This window comes from Calonectris borealis, chromosome Z, assembly GCF_964195595.1.
Source record: "Calonectris borealis chromosome Z, bCalBor7.hap1.2, whole genome shotgun sequence".
NCBI lineage: Eukaryota > Metazoa > Chordata > Aves > Procellariiformes > Procellariidae > Calonectris > Calonectris borealis.
In genome coordinates, this window is record NC_134352.1 from 65,372,268 (window position 1) to 65,389,405 (window position 17,138).

Here is a 17,138-nt window from a genome sequence, read left to right on the forward strand (position 1 = left end):
CTAGCCAGTCTGAGTTCCAGTAACATCTTCCTCAGGATGAGAGCAGGAAAACTGACCAGCAATGAAATCGGTGAACTATTTTTCTTGTTGAAGAACTGATTAAATATAATGCGATTATTTGTATTCAGTGAGTATATTTATTGAAATATTGAGCCATACTGTGCACAAGGTGTCTGTAGGCTTTGGTAGAATATCGTTATAACCGCTGAGCAAGGTACCTTCTGTTTGCCGTGCCTTATCTCTTGATAGGCTGTTCTCATAAGAGTGAAATGGGAAGAATACTGGATTGTAAGGATAGCTTATTGTAATCAATCTAACTATTTCAATAAAGTAAGTATTTATAAAATACAGATTTTTAACACTTCCCCCCAGCAGTTACAGCTGAGCTGCCTGGCTGTCATAGTCAGGCAGTCTTAAGAAACCTGGTGTTCAAGACAGGATTGGGTTTACGTGTGTTTTATATCATTCATAGTTTAGCTTATGGAGCAAGATGGCAGGGATATTTATAATTTGTCTCTATCCATAAGTCTTTTCTCTCATGTGATTGCTCGAGCCAAAAGGAAGAGGGCCACTGACGTTTTAGAAAAGGAAGAGGATGTCCCTGCTTCTTCTGATTTTGCCAGCACCTTTATAAATATAGAGCTTTGTAGCAAACATTGTAATATGAACATACGGCATGTGAAAATGGCAGTGACATTAAGTGGGGAAATGCTGGTGCTGGAGGATGGTATTTCTGGAAAATGTGAACTTTAAAGAGACTTGCAAAGGGAATATTTTCTGAACACGACATTAATGGTGGCTTCAGATGTTCAGACACACAGGACAGAAGTACAAGCAGGAAAACAAATGGGCAGCAAAATGAGATTTGGGAAGAGGTAAATCAGATGAACTCTAATGAAGGCAGGCTTGTCTGTGTTGTACCTTGTGATGAAGGGTGGGTGTAGTGTACTTTGGGGTGCCTAAAAACTCCTGTGAAATGGCAGTGAACAGGAGGCACTTGTAGAAGTGGAGATACGGGTGAAATTATTTTTCAGGAGTGTTAAGGTGAGGACAAATGAGAAGATGACCGTGGGGAGATCTGAGGAGAGAGATGCGTTACCATCATGAGGGCAGAACTGGCTCTCCAAAACTGCAGCTAGCTTAGCCTGGAGGACATGCAGAAGGGCAGCCAAAGGAAGGGAACTGGTTATCAAAGTGTGCTGCAGCTTGGACTAACAAAGGTGAATACAGTGTGAAGATCGCACAGGGGTATGGAGAGAAATCGTATGGCGAAGTGAGACACTGAGTGGGAATAGGAGAGACACCCTTCAGCTGTGTTGGGATTTTTAAAAGTATTTTCTATGAGGAATGAGGCAAGGGAAAGGCTGATGAGTACTTGATTTTGGAGCAAAAATCAGTATTCATATAAGCATACTTCTTTGAAAAGTTTTACATATGTAGGTGGTGCTACACGCAAACTGGATGTACTGGATAATTTTTGTGAGTTAATGGTATCACCAGTGGTACTATGACACTTCATGATCCTGGTGTGGAAACAGTTGATTCATCGGAGTGTGATTTGCATACTAATTATAATGTAGCTAATTATGATGTTTAAAAGGAGAATGCAGACATATTGGCACCTTTCCTCCTTCCTACCTACCTTAGAAATACTTCTCAGTTAGAAAATTAAAATTTTCAATAGTAAATGTTGCAAAGCTGAACTTCTTCACATATCAATGACTTGGACTTTAAGTGGAGATGGTAATAAAAATGAATTTAAGCAGCTGCTCTTTATTTATATTTTCCCCTTAACTGTAATGGTTAACCACAGCATGGTTTCTTGAGATAATGCTTTATGGCATGGAAGCACCTTGTTTGGTATGTAGAAATTACAAAATCATATTGTTGTGCGTAACAGCTCAGCTATAAATTAGCCCCAAGCATAGTGCAATGTGGTCAGCTAACGCTCCCTGAACTATATTTCACCTGTGGTGCTCTGTTAGCCCTCTCTATACTTTTTCCATTCTGTTTCCTGAAAATCTTTTCCAAAACACTTTACTGACCTTTATTTTATTAATTACAAAAATCCGTATCTCTGTTTTGGTTTGTTTTCTTGCAGGCAGCATCATAAAATCTTAATCCAGTGAAAATGGCCTTTAGCAATCTGACATCAAAGGCTGTACTACTGTATGATGAATGGATTAAAGATGCTGGTGAGTCATTTAAATCTAAAATTTACTAACTTTCAATAATTCTAAATAGCAATGTGTAGCTGTTGAGGGGTACTGTTTATCAACTTAAAGTAGCTTTATCTTCCTGTAAATGGTTCTAAGACTTGGCAGGTTACCTATTGACATTTTAACTATAAAGAACAGACTAGTTTCTGCGTTTTTAAAAAAGGAAAAAAGCAAAACTCAGGTAGTTTATGGATATAACCTCAGACTAAATAAAGTGCAGACAGTGATTCTTCTGTAAGAGTTTCTGGCTTGCTTGAATATATAGTTTACGTTTTTCCTGTGCTGCTGAACATAAAGCTTTAACTCTTTTTCATTACCGAACAACGGTATTTTATCAGTTAATTGAGCTAGGTGCATGGTGTTAACTGTATTTTGCTTTTGCAAAGTAAAAGAAATAAAAACCCTGATAAGTTACAGTGTCTTGAAATTAATCCTCAGAGTAATTAACTCTGTCACAGTTCTGTTTTGAAAAGGAATGTTAGTCTCTTGTTGCAGCTGGTATAAGGATGTTAAACACCCTTCGCTTTAACGTTGTTCAGTAGTTCTGTATGCTTAGCGAAACATGACAGACAAGATCTCAAGTTTGGGGTTAAGACCCATCTGTTGCAGTGGCATCCCTGAGTGTTCCTCAGTGGCGGGACACGGTTTCCTCAGGATCAAGCTGGGAAGACCAATGGGCAAGTTTTAGTAGTACCAGCGCAAGGGGTGGATGCAGAAAAAGCAGTCAGCTGTGAAGAGCTGGTGATTCTCTTGCAATGCAACACATACAGATGCCTAGTGCTGTGGTTCGCAATCCTTGCTGGTCTGTGGGCAGCAGCGCTGGGCACATTACAGGCTGTGAGCTGCATTATAACGTGCTTTCCTCCTCAATCTGCTTTAGAACTTCCAGTGGCTGTAAACAACATCAGAGGGTCTCATGGGTGATAGGTTGCTTGAATGTTGTGTGTTGAAAATCACTGACTTAAGACGTTTGGCCATGAATTAAACACTTAACAGAAATTGCAGTGGTATAATTTCACCCCCAAAATACAGCAGCAAACCATGAAAGCAGCAGTTTACAGAATCAATAGTTAAGTTTGGGGTCATTCAGAAACAAATCTTCCAAAAGTCAGTTTGTAAAAATTAAAAAAAAAAAAAAATTAAACAAATACATGAAGTTCATATTGGTTCTCCTGCTTACGGAGAAATGTGGAAGCCTTTCGTGGGCTGGGACTCAGTGATGAACCACAGAAGGGTGCAGTGGAATCACGGTGAAGCTCAGAGGCAATGCTTGCCAGCCTCAGCCGCAGGGAGAGGGAGTGGGGCGTGCGTAGGAGAAAGAGACTCTGCAATACTTCTGTCTGGGGTAACTGGAGAGGAACTTGCAACACTTTTGCCGTTTGGAGGCTTATAGTACGAAAGTGTGTGTTTTCTGGTGCTGCGAAAGTGGTGACATGTCTGCACTGAATAGGCACAAGCCTCAAGTACTAAGCTATGAATACCAGCTGATGGGGCAGAAGGTCTTCTAACTTTAAAATACCCATACTTCCTATTTCTAATGTTGTACTGCTTATAAAGCTCGAGGATCTTCAAAAGGAGGGCTACTCTCTGTCTGCGACTTGAACTTGTGAAATCAGGTTCATGCTTTTCCAGAAGAATGAAGTCTCCCGTGGAAATGCAGCCTCAGTGATCTGCTTGTGCATTGCCTTCCTATGCTGCCCTCTGAGCCCCGTTCATGTGTGAAAATGCAGAGTTTTCATGAAGGAGAGCTCTAGACCGAAAATTGTGTCACTCATGATTCTGTGTCTCCTCTTCATTACACCTGAAGAATTGATGCAGAAAGAAGTATTGAATCCTACAGGTGCTCAATCTTGTTATCCAGTCGGTATGGATTTGAGGTGAATGGGCTCTGAAACATGATCAGTGACAGCAAAACCTAAACCGTTGAGAATTAAGTACCTTTCTGTAGCTGTTTTAGGATTTAGTAAGTACTGGAAAGATCTGATTTTTTTTTTTTTTTTTTTTTTTTCCCCCTCCTCCCCCTTCCCTCCTCTAGATCCAAGACTGGAAGGCTGGCCACTCATGTCTTCACCTTTTCCAACAACTTTTATCATTGGAACCTACATTTATTTTGTCACTTCCTTGGGACCCAAACTCATGGAAAATAAAAAACCTTTTGAACTCAGGCAGATAATGGCTTTTTATAATTTTAGTGTGGTAGCCCTCTCTTTATATATGACTTACGAAGTAAGTACTACTTTTATTTGTAATGTATTTATATATTTTGTGTCTCCAACTATCCTCATACTAACTTTTAATAAATTTATTAATATATTTCTGCAATTCTCAAAAACCTATTATTCTGATTGTTGTAATTATACTCCTCCAAGCAGTATGCTAAACTAACTGAGCTGATACTTGAAAAAAGGGAGTAAGTCATACCTAGAAAGAAAGATTGTAAAATACTTTGTGTCATTATATATAATTTACAAAATTAAAAAGTCTCATAACTTACTTAATTTCCCTGGGCTGTAGCAGGTAAAGCAGACTACATGTTTTTCTCAGTCTGTTGTAATTGTTTCTGTCCTACTACGTGATAGTCAACACTGATGTTTCAAACACAGTGATGTATAGAGTATGTTTACTATGGGATAATCTTTAGTTAGATTTGCCTTTTAAATGACAGAAGTTAGCAAAATCTAATTTGAGGATCTTCATCCTTAAAAAAAAACCCAAACCAAACCAAACAAAAAACCCCCCACCAAACAAAACCCCCAAAACTCAAACCATGAAAGTCTTTAGCATTGATTTTCCTCCCCCACCCCCAAAATAGGAAATGCTCTTTCTCTCAAAAGGAATGTTGAGATTTTGCTGTAGTTCATAGCTCAAGCAAATGTTAGACTTTAAGACTGGAAAGCCTGATGAGTTGTATAGCGTTATGGGCTGAATGACCTAAAAATCCTTAACCATGAATGGTATAGACTATGTAGAAGCTTTAATTTAGAACCTTAAACGTTAAGGTAGCTAATGTCTGTTGGGTTTTTTTGGCTTGGTTTTTTTTTTTGTTTGGTTGGGTTTTTTTAGTTGGTTGGGGATTTTTTTTTTTGGTTGATTGGTTTTAAAAGTGTAGCTATTTAACAATAGTATTGTGTGAATGATAGCCTTATACATTTGCTTGGTGAAACATCACTATGCTAGTACTGACCCTCTTTGTGTTAAATCTGGCTATGTGGCTATTTCAGGTTTGGCAAACTGGTAATGAAAAGTTGTCAAATTATTGTGCCAAATTGGCAGGACACCTTTGTGTTAGCTCAATTGCATGAATTTCGTCAGTGAACTGCTTGACATTTCTTTTAACACCACTCTAAAGGCCGTGCAGCAGCAGCTACTTTGTGTCATGACTGTTGTGTGGAAAGCGGTGGGCAAGACGCACAACCATTTGTTTTGAAAAATCGCCAAACTCCCTTTTGTGATTTGGTGACAAGTTTGGTTTTGGTTATAACCCTCAGAAACAAAAATTAAACTTCTGTTAGCGTCTGTCACTAACACAGTATTCAATTAGTCTGCTGTCAAGACTTCCATGTTACAATTTCATGAAAGAATGCATGGATAGAGCGTAACAGATTGCATTTCTGCTATTGTCTGGCGCTCGGCAAAAAGCTGATTCTTTCCCTCTTTGGATTCAAGCCATTTGGTGGGTGCTTTAGTGTTGTGCTATCTTGGTGTTTCAAACCTTTTTTGTTTAACTGATTCTTTTAAGAAGTTAAATGGACTAAAACCCTCCATCTGTTAAGAGAGCTGAACCTCCTATCATGCATGAGTGGATTATGATGATCAATGGATGAGAAGCACTTTATAAACAGGCGTAAGATGCAGTAGTCCTAGTGGCTGGCAGGGGAGTGAGCCAAGTGTAATATTAACAATGTTGGTCTTGTCAGAGCTTTAATATATTCCAAGAGAAAAGATTAAATGAAATTTGTTACATACAGTCCTCTGGTCATGCCTGTGCTCTCACTTGTAAAACCCTAGCTTCTCATCGCTCACATCAGTGAAAGACTAATTGAATCATGCAGCTTAACTAAGCAAAATTTTAGAAACTATGGTACTAAAAATGTAGTACATATTGATTCGTTCCTTGTCTTTAATGGTATTAAGCCATATTTTCTGTTGTGCTGGCTTCTTTTCAGTATTAAGATACTGTGCTGGTTTCTTTTCAGTATTAAGATGGTTGGCTGTGATAGCAATTTTCAAAAAATGTCAAGATTTTTGATTTGGTTTTGTGGTCTGATTTACACAATAAGTTGCTTTTTTAGCATTGGTTTTGAGATGCAGCTGTTTGTCCTCTCCGGTTACTAATGCTAAGATGATGGGTGTAGGAAGAAAGTTCTTGTCCGTAGGTGTGGTCCTGGAATTAGAAATTCATTAATATGCAACAACAAAGGATTTTGTGGTAGCTAGCCCACACAGAGATAGATGATTGACAAGGTTGCTGATTCAACAAGTTTTTAATATTGTTTTCCCCTCCCCTTGGTGATTGCAAAAGTAATCTGAAATTAATGAGTTTTTCAAAAGACAAAAAGTAAATTTTTGCCCTTTCCCTTTTCTTTGCTCCAGTTTCTTATGTCGGGTTGGGCCACAGGGTACTCATTCCGTTGTGATATCGTTGACTACTCGCGGTCACCTACAGCTCTAAGAGTAAGTTGCCAAACACAAAGGCGAATTGTTATGCTGCACTGACTTTATTTTTAGAAATGGTTTTTGAACAACCGAATGCACTGCTGTGGAGTGGAGGCACTAAATGGAAATGCCCTCTTGCATAATGCAGAGCATGTGAGTTAACTGGAGATGTTGATTGTTTGGGAGAAAGAAAGAGGCAATGTATTTGTTGGCTTGTTCTTCTTGGTTTTAAAATTCTTTCAGGATTAAAAAATGTTTTGTGTTTTTAAAGAAAAACCAAACAAACCGTATATTTAAATATTGCTGTCAAGCTTGTGATCCCACTTATTCGTCCCGATACTTTCCTTTATATAGTTACTTATTTTTCCTGCAGCTGCTTAGTTTTATTTATGACTCTTACGATTTCACAATTTCTGGTTTTTACTCTTGCAGATGGTACGAACTTGTTGGCTTTACTACTTTTCCAAGTTCATTGAATTATTAGACACTGTAAGTATTTTTAGCCTAGTAAAAGAAATAGTGGCGTTTCCTTTTCACAGTAGAAGAACCGGTGCTGCTGGGCGCTGGGAGCATAAATTACTTTTTATTTAGCCGTCCAATCTTCAATTACTGGAATACCATCAAGGTGTTTACCCTTATTATCTCTTCTCATCTTATTGTCCCATTACACTGTCATTCCTTGATTATCAGGAAAAATGTTAATGAGGGAACACGCCTTTAAAAATTTAGGAAGCCCTGATAACTTGTCTGTTTAACAGCTGAATACACTAACCTGTTGTGCTATGGCAATGCTTCTGTCAACACTGCAGATAAAAAACGGCGTTGATCATGCTGAATTTTTTTTTCACGTCATATTCTGATTTTATCTTCCGCATTTGGAATATTTGCATCAGCAACTCTGAATACAGCATAAATCGCCATACCTACCTGCTCTAAATTCCTGTGTATGCCTTGGGGGTCATGACTATAGATGTGTTTGGTATCAGGCTGGCACTCTAACCTATTTCAAAGAAAATCTGAGCAGCAATGCATTGAAGCAGATGCAGACCTCGCTCGCCACCAGCAGCCATCTGCCTTCCCCTCTTCCTGAGACCAACACCTAGCAGGGTTGGTTTATTCTCAAACGAGCTTCTGAGTGTTGGAATAAGCTGCGATTTCATTTGCCCTGTTGTGTGGGGCACAATAGTGGTGATTCAGGAGCTGACTCATGAGTAGTTAGGATGTTCTACACCCTGTGAGCAAAGCAAGCCATCTAACTTTCATCTGCAAATACTCATGATTCAACACTGGAAGATCTTACTGACTGAGCTAAATGGAATGGTAATGGAAGGGCCAGGAATGCTGAAACTGGAAAAGCCTGACAAGTTTAGTCCTCTATTTACCTTTACTATGCACTGGTTAGACTGCTCCTTTTTAATTAGTCCTGGACCTGAAAAATTCTTTTTAAAAAAAATTCGTTTTGTTTGAATCCACCCAGTCAGGTACCTGTTTCTCAGCTGCTTTTTGGTTTTATTGCAAGAGTAATTTCTTAGCTCTATTTAAGTCAGCTGTTTCCAAATGTTTTCCCTGGCACACCAGACTTCATTTCTTCTGTGTTCCTTTGCTTGTCATCTGATACTACCCTTTGCATGACCTGACTTCTCCTTACACAGTTTTCTTGCTCTGTCTTCCCTTAACACTTCCCTTGATGTCTGTCCTTTAAAATGTGGCCCGTCAATATCGATTAAAAATACCTACATATATTCTGTCGAATTTTGCCTTTTTCCAAGGGTAGCTAAGTCAGTGTTCATAATAAAGTGCTATTTCTCTAACTTAATATTTCCTACTGTCTCTATCTGTTGCTAGTCCTTCGGTTAACTTTCTCAAACAGCCTTGCCTTAGTAGTTCAGGGGACTTAAAATCTGATGCTTCTAGATACTTCTCAATCCAAGCAAGTCCATCTTATGCTGTCCATTTCACACATAGGTCATGGCTCAACCTTGTATATTTGCTTTCAAAGCTTGCCCTGGCTTTTGAGACTCCACAGGTGGATTTTACATACTGGTTTAATTTTTTTTAAAAACTAGTCTGCATATCCAGAGCCTCAGTTTCCCTTCTTCTCCCAAGACTGCAACTGTGAAGAATTTTTAAATGTATAGCAGTGAGCAACCAGCACTGATGCATACCATTTTCTGTAAGTATGTTGGCCTTGATTATCTCATGTAACATTCTGTTCATTAAAAATCTGTTTCAGGTATTTTTTGTGCTGCGTAAGAAAAACAACCAAGTTACATTCCTGCATGTCTTTCATCATTCCATCATGCCATGGACCTGGTGGTTTGGAGTCAAATTTGCTGCAGGTAGTGGAGAGAGAGTTTAAGTTCTATCTTCTGGTAGTAAAAATTAACTATGCTAGACAAAAATATTTAAAGAACAGAATTAAAAATCTTGCATACATCAATGTTTTTAAATTTACATGTCTGCAGTATTTCATGGGACATCTGAAATCACCATAATTATTTAAATGGGTGGGGAGTACTCATTTTTCCTATTTGGCAGCATTTGTGCAGTTGGTGTCTCGTGGGGGGGCAAAGGTGCAGAGGAGAGAGCTGTATATAAGCAAAGAGCATTTTTACATGGAAAAAGAGATGTGACTGCAAAATCAGAAGTGCTAGGGGAGACGTATGAGGCGGATAACTGTTGAAACTACTTCAAAGCCATTTGTCCCCCTGAAATATAAGAACTGAGTTGGAGGGGAGGACAGTGTTCTCGGGTTTTTTTTGCCCGTTTAAGAAATTACTCAGGCTTTGTTGCAGTTATTTTTACTGGCTTTAAGTAGCATAATTGGGGTTTATTTACATCTACTACTTTGGCTTTCACAGAACTACTGAAATATTTTCTGGACCATACTTATTAGAGAAACTTATTTGAACTGTACTGAATTGAAAGTCTTTGTCCACTTCTAGCTTACCTTCACTTTCTCCTTTCCTGCTCTGTGTGTCTGTGCATGTATCTTCCTATGTTGTATTATTAGTGTGCACCACTATGAGAATAGCCTGATAAGCAGAGGGTGGAGAAATGCACCGTCATTTAGTAGTCCATCTCTAGGAGGGTGTGGGGTTTTTTTAGGAGTTTCTACCAAGGTTTGTTTTGTACATGTTTCTTCACTCATGTTCTCTGGCATGTTTTTTTTCTCCCAGAAAATTGGTGACGAATTGATGAAGAGAACCGTTGCTTATTAAATCTGATCTGTTAGTATCTGTTTTATGAATACAAAAATAAGATCTGGAAGCAGCCCAGAAGATTTGTAGATGGGATCTTTTGAACATCTCCAATGTGCCGATTTTCCTAGTGTCTAAAGGGATATACTTCTGCTATATTTGTTGAGTTTCTGTTACTAGGAAGCTGGTGCCTTGATCATGTCTTTCTCAAATGTTGCTGAGTAACTGCCATTTTAAATTAATGATGAAACGGTAAATAGTTTTCTCAGCATGCAGTTCAGTGTGTTCATAGGTTTGCAAAAAAAACCCCACAAAACCCCAGCAACTAACAGTCCTTCCTCTTCAACCTTGAAAAGCTTCAATTTATAGGTGATTAACTTTCTGCCTTTTATCTGGACATCGGATCAGTATACCAGCTACAGGCTTCTGATTTTGCATCAGATTCAAATTTCCCATGTGGTAAAGTGTGCAAGAGCTGTTTTGTCCTCTGCTAATAATAGTCCTTCATACTCATGAAGAGCTGTGTTTATTCCTACAACTTTATTGTTTATCTTTTTACTAATCTTTCCAAATATTGTTCTGTTTGATAACTTACAAATTTTTCCAAGGATTTCAGTCCTGCTGGTGATTATCTTGTATTCAGTTTCATCACTGTTTGTCCTTCTAAATAGTGGCATTGATCGAGTTTTCAATCTGTTTGTAAAAAAAGCCAATGGACTTGAAAGGAGATGCTGTTTTTTCTCTGATCTGATATTAACAGCAAATTGTAAAATGGTGCTTATAATATTGATTTTTGGAGCATATTTTTGTACTGTTCATTAGGTTGTTTTTTCTTTTTTTCTCTGCTTTAACTATTTATTTTTTCTTTTGAATTGATTCACTCTGCAAGCCAAAAAAAGTATGTACATTTGAACTGTAAGAACACTCAAATTATTTTTAAAAATACAACTAGCTAAGTTTCAAAGAAAGTTTGCAATCACAGCTGCAGGAGTTACGATCTATCAAGCTGGAAGATTAGTATGAGCTACTAAAATCACAAAATAAGTTTTATTTTTAACTTGAATGATTCTTAATGGAAAATTGGCCTTTTTTCCTCACTAAATGTCTGCTTTTATGTCATCTTGTTTTCTTCATAATGCTCAGTATTTTCATGTTCCTATTTCTCTTAAAAATACTTTGCTGTCTGCCACTTCTTGGATCATTTTTAACTATAATTTCTTGTATTCATTAAAATAAAATTACTTTGAGCAGGATCATCTAACTCCATAGTTGATCCAATGGAAAAGGAAGTATTTCCTTACTTGCTTTGTGAAATGTTTGTTATCTTACCAATTTCAGTCATGAGTTTGCCCCAAATGGGGCTACTTGGCCTTAAATTTCCTTTTCACTGTAAGTGTGGTTTTGAGATGGACCATGAATTTGCAAGACCCTCACTTAGGTCATGATTCCAAAAACTTACTGTCTGAAACTGTACTACTTTCCCTGGGAATCTGGAAATCTGTGTTGGGGAGAGAATTATTACTCACCCTCCAGAGGTTTGCAAAGTTCATCATGATGTCTGGAAAGGAGGTGTAAAACAGGAGGAGCACTGTTTCTACTAAATTCTCTGCGTCTCCATCATGTATATGTTTTAATAAGAAATAATAAAAAAATGAACCCAAAGAACAAGAAATTCCACTAAAACCTTTTACAGATAATTAGATCAGCTAAGTTTTATTGCTGTTTTGGAAATGCTTAGATAAGCCTTTTCTGAGAAAGGAAACTGATGCGATCCCTCAGAATTGGTGTCAACCCAATTCAGGTTAAATACCTTGAGGGTTAATCAAAGTCTGCAGGTTTTGTGGTACGTGTTTTTTCTATCCCGACTCAAAACAAACTATTAGGACCTGAGGTGGCTTTTAAAATACCTGATACAATAATACTACTATGTTTTGTTTTTCTACAGGTGGTTTAGGAACATTTCATGCTTTGCTGAACTGTATTGTCCATGTTGTCATGTACACTTACTATGGAATCTGTTCTTTGGGACCAGCCTATCATAAATATTTGTGGTGGAAAAAATACATGACAACTATACAACTAGTAAGTAACTTTCTGTTTGATACAAACACCTCTCAGAAAGCTGATTGTGGCTAACACAGACTTAATGCAATACATCTGTACTTTTAGTTATGTTAATGTGTGTAGCTTACAGCTGATGCAAGGTTTACTCATGTTTTAATTGAGTAAAACAAAAGTTGTGAGCTTCCCTTAGCTATATACTTAAATCTGCTGACTTCAGCGTTCACTATAATCACAGATTTAGACACATGAGCTTTTCAGTTATGTAGTACTTGGTAAATGTATTTACAAAACTCATTGCCCATATAAAAATGAGTAATTTTACACCAAGAAAACATAATTAATGTACAGAATACACATGTGACTAGTAGTGATGAAAAAGAAGTATTTCTTTAGCATTTCACGTCCGTTATTCCATAGAAAATGTTTGCATTTAGAGAATTTACCTCTCTTTAACTCAGAGCATTAAAAACCGCTCTTGCAATAAGTACATTAAGTGTTTTATCAGCATTAGATCACTTTCGGGGTGCTTTTTCATGCCTGACTTTTTTAATAGCTGAATTTTCAAAATTCAGCTTCTGGCTAAACAGTTAGTTTGGCCTGAGCAAGGATGCTGTTGGAGGAGGGAAAGGAGCAGGGAGAAGCAGCCATGGCTATCTGCTTGCACCAGGTCTGGTGTTAATAGCATAGTTCACGTAACCATGTGTAACTCCAAACAATTTAGCTTGAATATTTATAACTCACGTAAAGACTTTTTGTCTTGGCGGCACTACCAGTGGATTATTAACTTGGAGTTCATGTGGAAAGTTTTTTTTTTTTTTTAATCCTCCATTAAATTGTTTTTTGGGACCTGTGGACCTTTGTGTCACATGCTAGTATGCGAGGAAGGTGGGAATTCATGTTCACCAATCCTATAATGGTCGCCTTTTTGTTTTTCTGGCTAATCTTTCAAAAGGAGCCTCCCATTTGTCACAGGTCAAACACTGTTCATTCTTCTCTGAAATGGCCAGGACAGGCTCCCATTCTCCTAGTATGGGTTTCTCAGTGCTGCTTGTAATTCAGTTTGTCCCAGGACTTCTCTTTCTTTACTCTGTGAACATGTTTTTCAGTGGAATAACATTTTGGGAGAGAGGCTCTAAAGGTGCATCTCTGTCTTTTTAAATAGCCTCCACCCAAACATGCTTTCTGTTTTTCTGTATGCAAGTTATGCTGAATCTTTTTAAACTTCTGTAGTAAGTTTGTCGTTTATTTAAAAAGTATTTATTTTCTTCACCTTTTTCCCTCCAGGTCCAGTTTCTTATTATTACAGGGCATATAGGACAAATCTACATCATGGATGATTGTCCATACCAGTATCCAATTTTCATGTTTATTATTTGGCTGTATGGCTCTATGTTTTTAGTCTTGTTTCTCCACTTCTGGTACCACGCTTACACGAAGGGACAAAGACTACCAAAGATGGCAAGAAATGGGATCAGCAAAGATCAGTGAAACAAACTCTTGTCTCTAAAAACAAAAAAGTGTGTATGTCAAAGTGGAAACTTGTGCTACTTGACAATCAAGATATTTAGGTGCACACACTACATGGTGTATATTTTGTATGTTTTCTTCCAAAACAGAATTTGTATTTTTACCGTAAGTTATTTGGGATTCAGAATTTGGAGGGTGGGGGGAGCAGCATGGATCTCTGATTAAAAAAAAAAAAAAAAGAAAAAAAGGTATTTTTTCAACAACTTCTTCATGTTTATCCTATAAGAAATGAATGGATAGATGATCTCTATCTAGAAGATGTATGAAAATAAAGATATTCATTGGGAAAATTAAAATGTGTATGACAAGTACTGAGTACTTTGAACAATGAGGGGATAAAATTACTTCACCTTAAATGTTAAGTTGTTGAGACAGCTGCATTTTATTAAAAAAATGAATCTTCAATAAATACTGTTTATAGATTCTAAAGCTTATCATTAATATAGTTAACACACAAATGTTGTTACATGTGTTTACAAACTATATTACTTTAAAGAAAGGAATGTATGTTAATCTGTCAAGGTATGGCGTTTCATTTGAAGATCATAGATTTTTGGATATACTGTTTTTTACTAAGATAACTTAATTCATTTCATGTTCTACTCACTTGAACATCATTCTAAATGTCGGAAACCTACTAATTTGAGGATTATCCAAACTGTCTTTTAGTGTAATGATCGAAACATCTTACTGATTTGTTCACCAAAGTAGCCTAATATGCTTACTATTTGATGTATCTATGGGTATATTTTGATATTGGTAGCCTTGGCTGTTTAGGGGGGGGGGAAAATCTTGTAATTCAATAGCCAAAATCTTAGTCCTCAAATAAATTGTAAAAAAATATTATTTTGATTGAAGCCTAAATGTCACCTAGCATGATTGTACTGTGGTCTGTTTTCTTCCGTTTCCATTATCTATTGAAATACATGCCTGGAAAGATTTTCTGTTGTTTTTTTTTCATGATTATTATTGTTTGTTTTTAACTCAAGGTTAAAGTTTCTCCATTAATAGCACCAGTCACCTTGTCCGGAACTAGGCAAAAAGATACGTGCCATTCTCTGAGCTGCTGAGAGTGGGGCTGCTGAGAGTGGGGCAGACCGTGCAGAATTAACGAGTATGTTGTTTTCCATGGTTAGGCAGATTGTTAGAGTCACACGTATAGAAATCAAAGGACCTAGCTCTTTCTATGCAAGTTGCATTTGTACTGTATGAGTTTACTAAGGAATTAGTGCATGCAAAAGACCTGTAAATGAGGAGTAAAGGTATTTAAATTAACGTTATCTTTAAAAGTACTGGTTTTTATTATGTTCACTACTAACAGAAAAGAAGCTTGTGGTACTTGCTTTGTGCTTGATCTGTCTGTGGGGTTTTTCAAATACCCAAAACTTTGGGGCAGGTTTTAATTGCCTCCCTATTGTACAATTCCAAGAAAGTAAGTTTTGTTACCTGAATACTTTTATGAGAATACTGACATTTATGGTTCATTGTTAATGCTATAATAATTTATTTAAATTTTATCTTGGACATGTGTTGCAAATGATTTCTTACAAGATTTCGTACAAGTTGTCTTTATAAAACAAATTAAAAAAACATTATATTTTATCTTTCCACTATTTAATCCTCGTAGCTATCAACTGTCGTGGCAGATTGAAATTAGATCCCAGAAGGGATGGCTTGAGATGTATATTGCGACCCCTAAATTTTAGATGCTTCATCCTGGAATCCTCAGTGCTGAGTTTCGGCTCCCTGGCAGTGCACGCAGAGAGGTGCTTTAGCACAGAATCCAAGACAGCCGTGCTGCTGATCAGGGACCATACATGTTTTCAGTGGGAAACGCAATTAATGACTCTTAAGTCTCAAATCCTGCCAGCCTCCAGCCTGTGCGCATGCCCTTGGCTTCCAAAGGGGGTCATGTCGTAAGGACAGAGATGCTCTTTTTTCAAACAGGTGGAAAGGATTTTTTTCTGATTTATTTTTAAAGCTTAAATTTTGCCTATTTTTTGTATAATAATTTATTAACTAAGTACTGATGAAGAAGGTGGGACAATTTGATTCATTTAGGTCTTCTTGAGCCTGAGGGTTCAAACGTGTTTGGGAAATGCAGGCCTTTTGGGGAAAGGCTAATAGCTAGTCTGTAACATAACCTGGATGATGCTACCCTCTGCTTCTTCTGGAGGGAAATCGGCATTCCTCTCTAATCTTGCAGATGACACTTATTCTGGTAGGGGAATTCCTAGTTGTGACCTCTGATTTTGCAATTATCTGCTCCCCCCCCCCCCCCAAAATATGCATGGAGGAGTGCATCCTGCAGCTGGGTGTGAGGGGCCAGATACTTGTTTGTTGGTTTGGGATCTAGATCTGCAACTGCTTCTTCAAACTCACTGGGGCTCAAGTAGGAGCTGAGAGAATATATGGTCAAAACTAAGCAGCTCTGCAGATGGACAGGTGCCGAACAGAAAGGAGCTTCTGGAGAAGAGGAGGCTCAGGGGAGACCTCATTGCGCTCTACAACTACCTGAAGGGAGGTTGTAGCGAGGTGGGTGTTGGTCTCTTCTCCCAAGTAACAAGTGATAGGACGAGAGGAAATGGCCTCAAGTTGTGCCAGAGCAGGTTTAGCTTGGACATTAGGAAAAATTTCTATACTGAAAGAGAGGTTAAACATTGGAACGGGCTGCCCAGGGAAGTGGTTGAGTCACCATCCCTGGAGGTATGTAGATGTGGTGCTTAGGGACACGGTTTAGTGGGCATGGTAGTGTTGAGTTGATGGTGGTGTTGAGTTGATGGTTGGACTCGATAATCTTACAGGTCTTTTCCAACCTTAATGATTCTATGATTCTATTCTATGAGCCAGGAAAAACTTCCAAGTCCAGCAGTTGTGCATCTTACACGCTGAAATGTATTCTATGTTACTTATCCTAGAAAAAGGAGTGCAACAGCCAGCAAAATCGTTAATGTTATAGTGAGTGTTTACTGACAATGAGGGGACTTGGGTTGAAGTTTTGTATTCCTTAGATTTTGTATTCCTTAGAGGCAGGAGGAACACCACCACGTAGTTAACGTTCGTTCTAAGAATTAAGTAATGTATCTTCTGGGAAGCCAAAACGTCCCACTAAAGCAGACTGCCCCGGAGGGGCTCGCGTTTCTCCTCCGGTACTCCTCCTGCGTCCAGCGGCGTTGTTTTCGGCCCCCCGCCTGGCCGAGGAGCGCGGGCACGCGTGGAAGCCTGTCAGCGGGACCGTCGGTGGGGCAGAGGCGCCCGAGCCCGGGGAAGGGTAGAGGGGGAGCCCCCGCGAGTGCGGCCGGGGACGCAGGCAGGGCCGGCGGTGGGGCGCGGAGGCGGCGAGACGGCCCCGGCCCTCCGCGCGGCCTGCCGCGGGGGCAGGGCGGGCCAGCGGCTCCTCCCGCCAATCAAGGGCGGCGCGGGCCCGTCACGTGCAGCCGCCACCACCCAATAAGCGAAGGCGGCGCCTCTC

The 17,138-nt window shown here is 38.7% G+C and overlaps 1 protein-coding gene across 1 annotated transcript; it reads left to right on the top strand.

Moving 5' to 3' along the window:
* The first annotated feature begins 2,101 nt into the window (after nucleotides 1–2,101).
* Nucleotides 2,102–13,829, top strand: ELOVL7 (ELOVL fatty acid elongase 7). Its single transcript, XM_075138325.1, has 7 exons — nucleotides 2,102–2,195; nucleotides 4,255–4,445; nucleotides 6,813–6,893; nucleotides 7,308–7,364; nucleotides 9,109–9,214; nucleotides 12,021–12,157; nucleotides 13,424–13,829. The coding sequence occupies exons 1-7, from the start codon at nucleotides 2,132–2,134 to the stop codon at nucleotides 13,625–13,627; spliced, it is 840 nt and encodes a 279-aa protein (XP_074994426.1). The 5' UTR covers nucleotides 2,102–2,131; the 3' UTR covers nucleotides 13,628–13,829.
* The last annotated feature ends 3,309 nt before the right edge of the window (nucleotides 13,830–17,138 follow it).

Bases quoted from the DNA above. Each gene is read 5' to 3' on its own strand.
- ELOVL7 (XM_075138325.1), top strand. From the start codon at position 2,132: ATGGCCTTTAGCAATCTGACATCAAAGGCTGTACTACTGTATGATGAA. The intron at 6,894-7,307 runs GTAAGTTGCCAA...TTACTCTTGCAG, and splicing joins GGTCACCTACAGCTCTAAGA to ATGGTACGAACTTGTTGGCT. The intron at 7,365-9,108 runs GTAAGTATTTTT...AATCTGTTTCAG, and splicing joins TCATTGAATTATTAGACACT to GTATTTTTTGTGCTGCGTAA.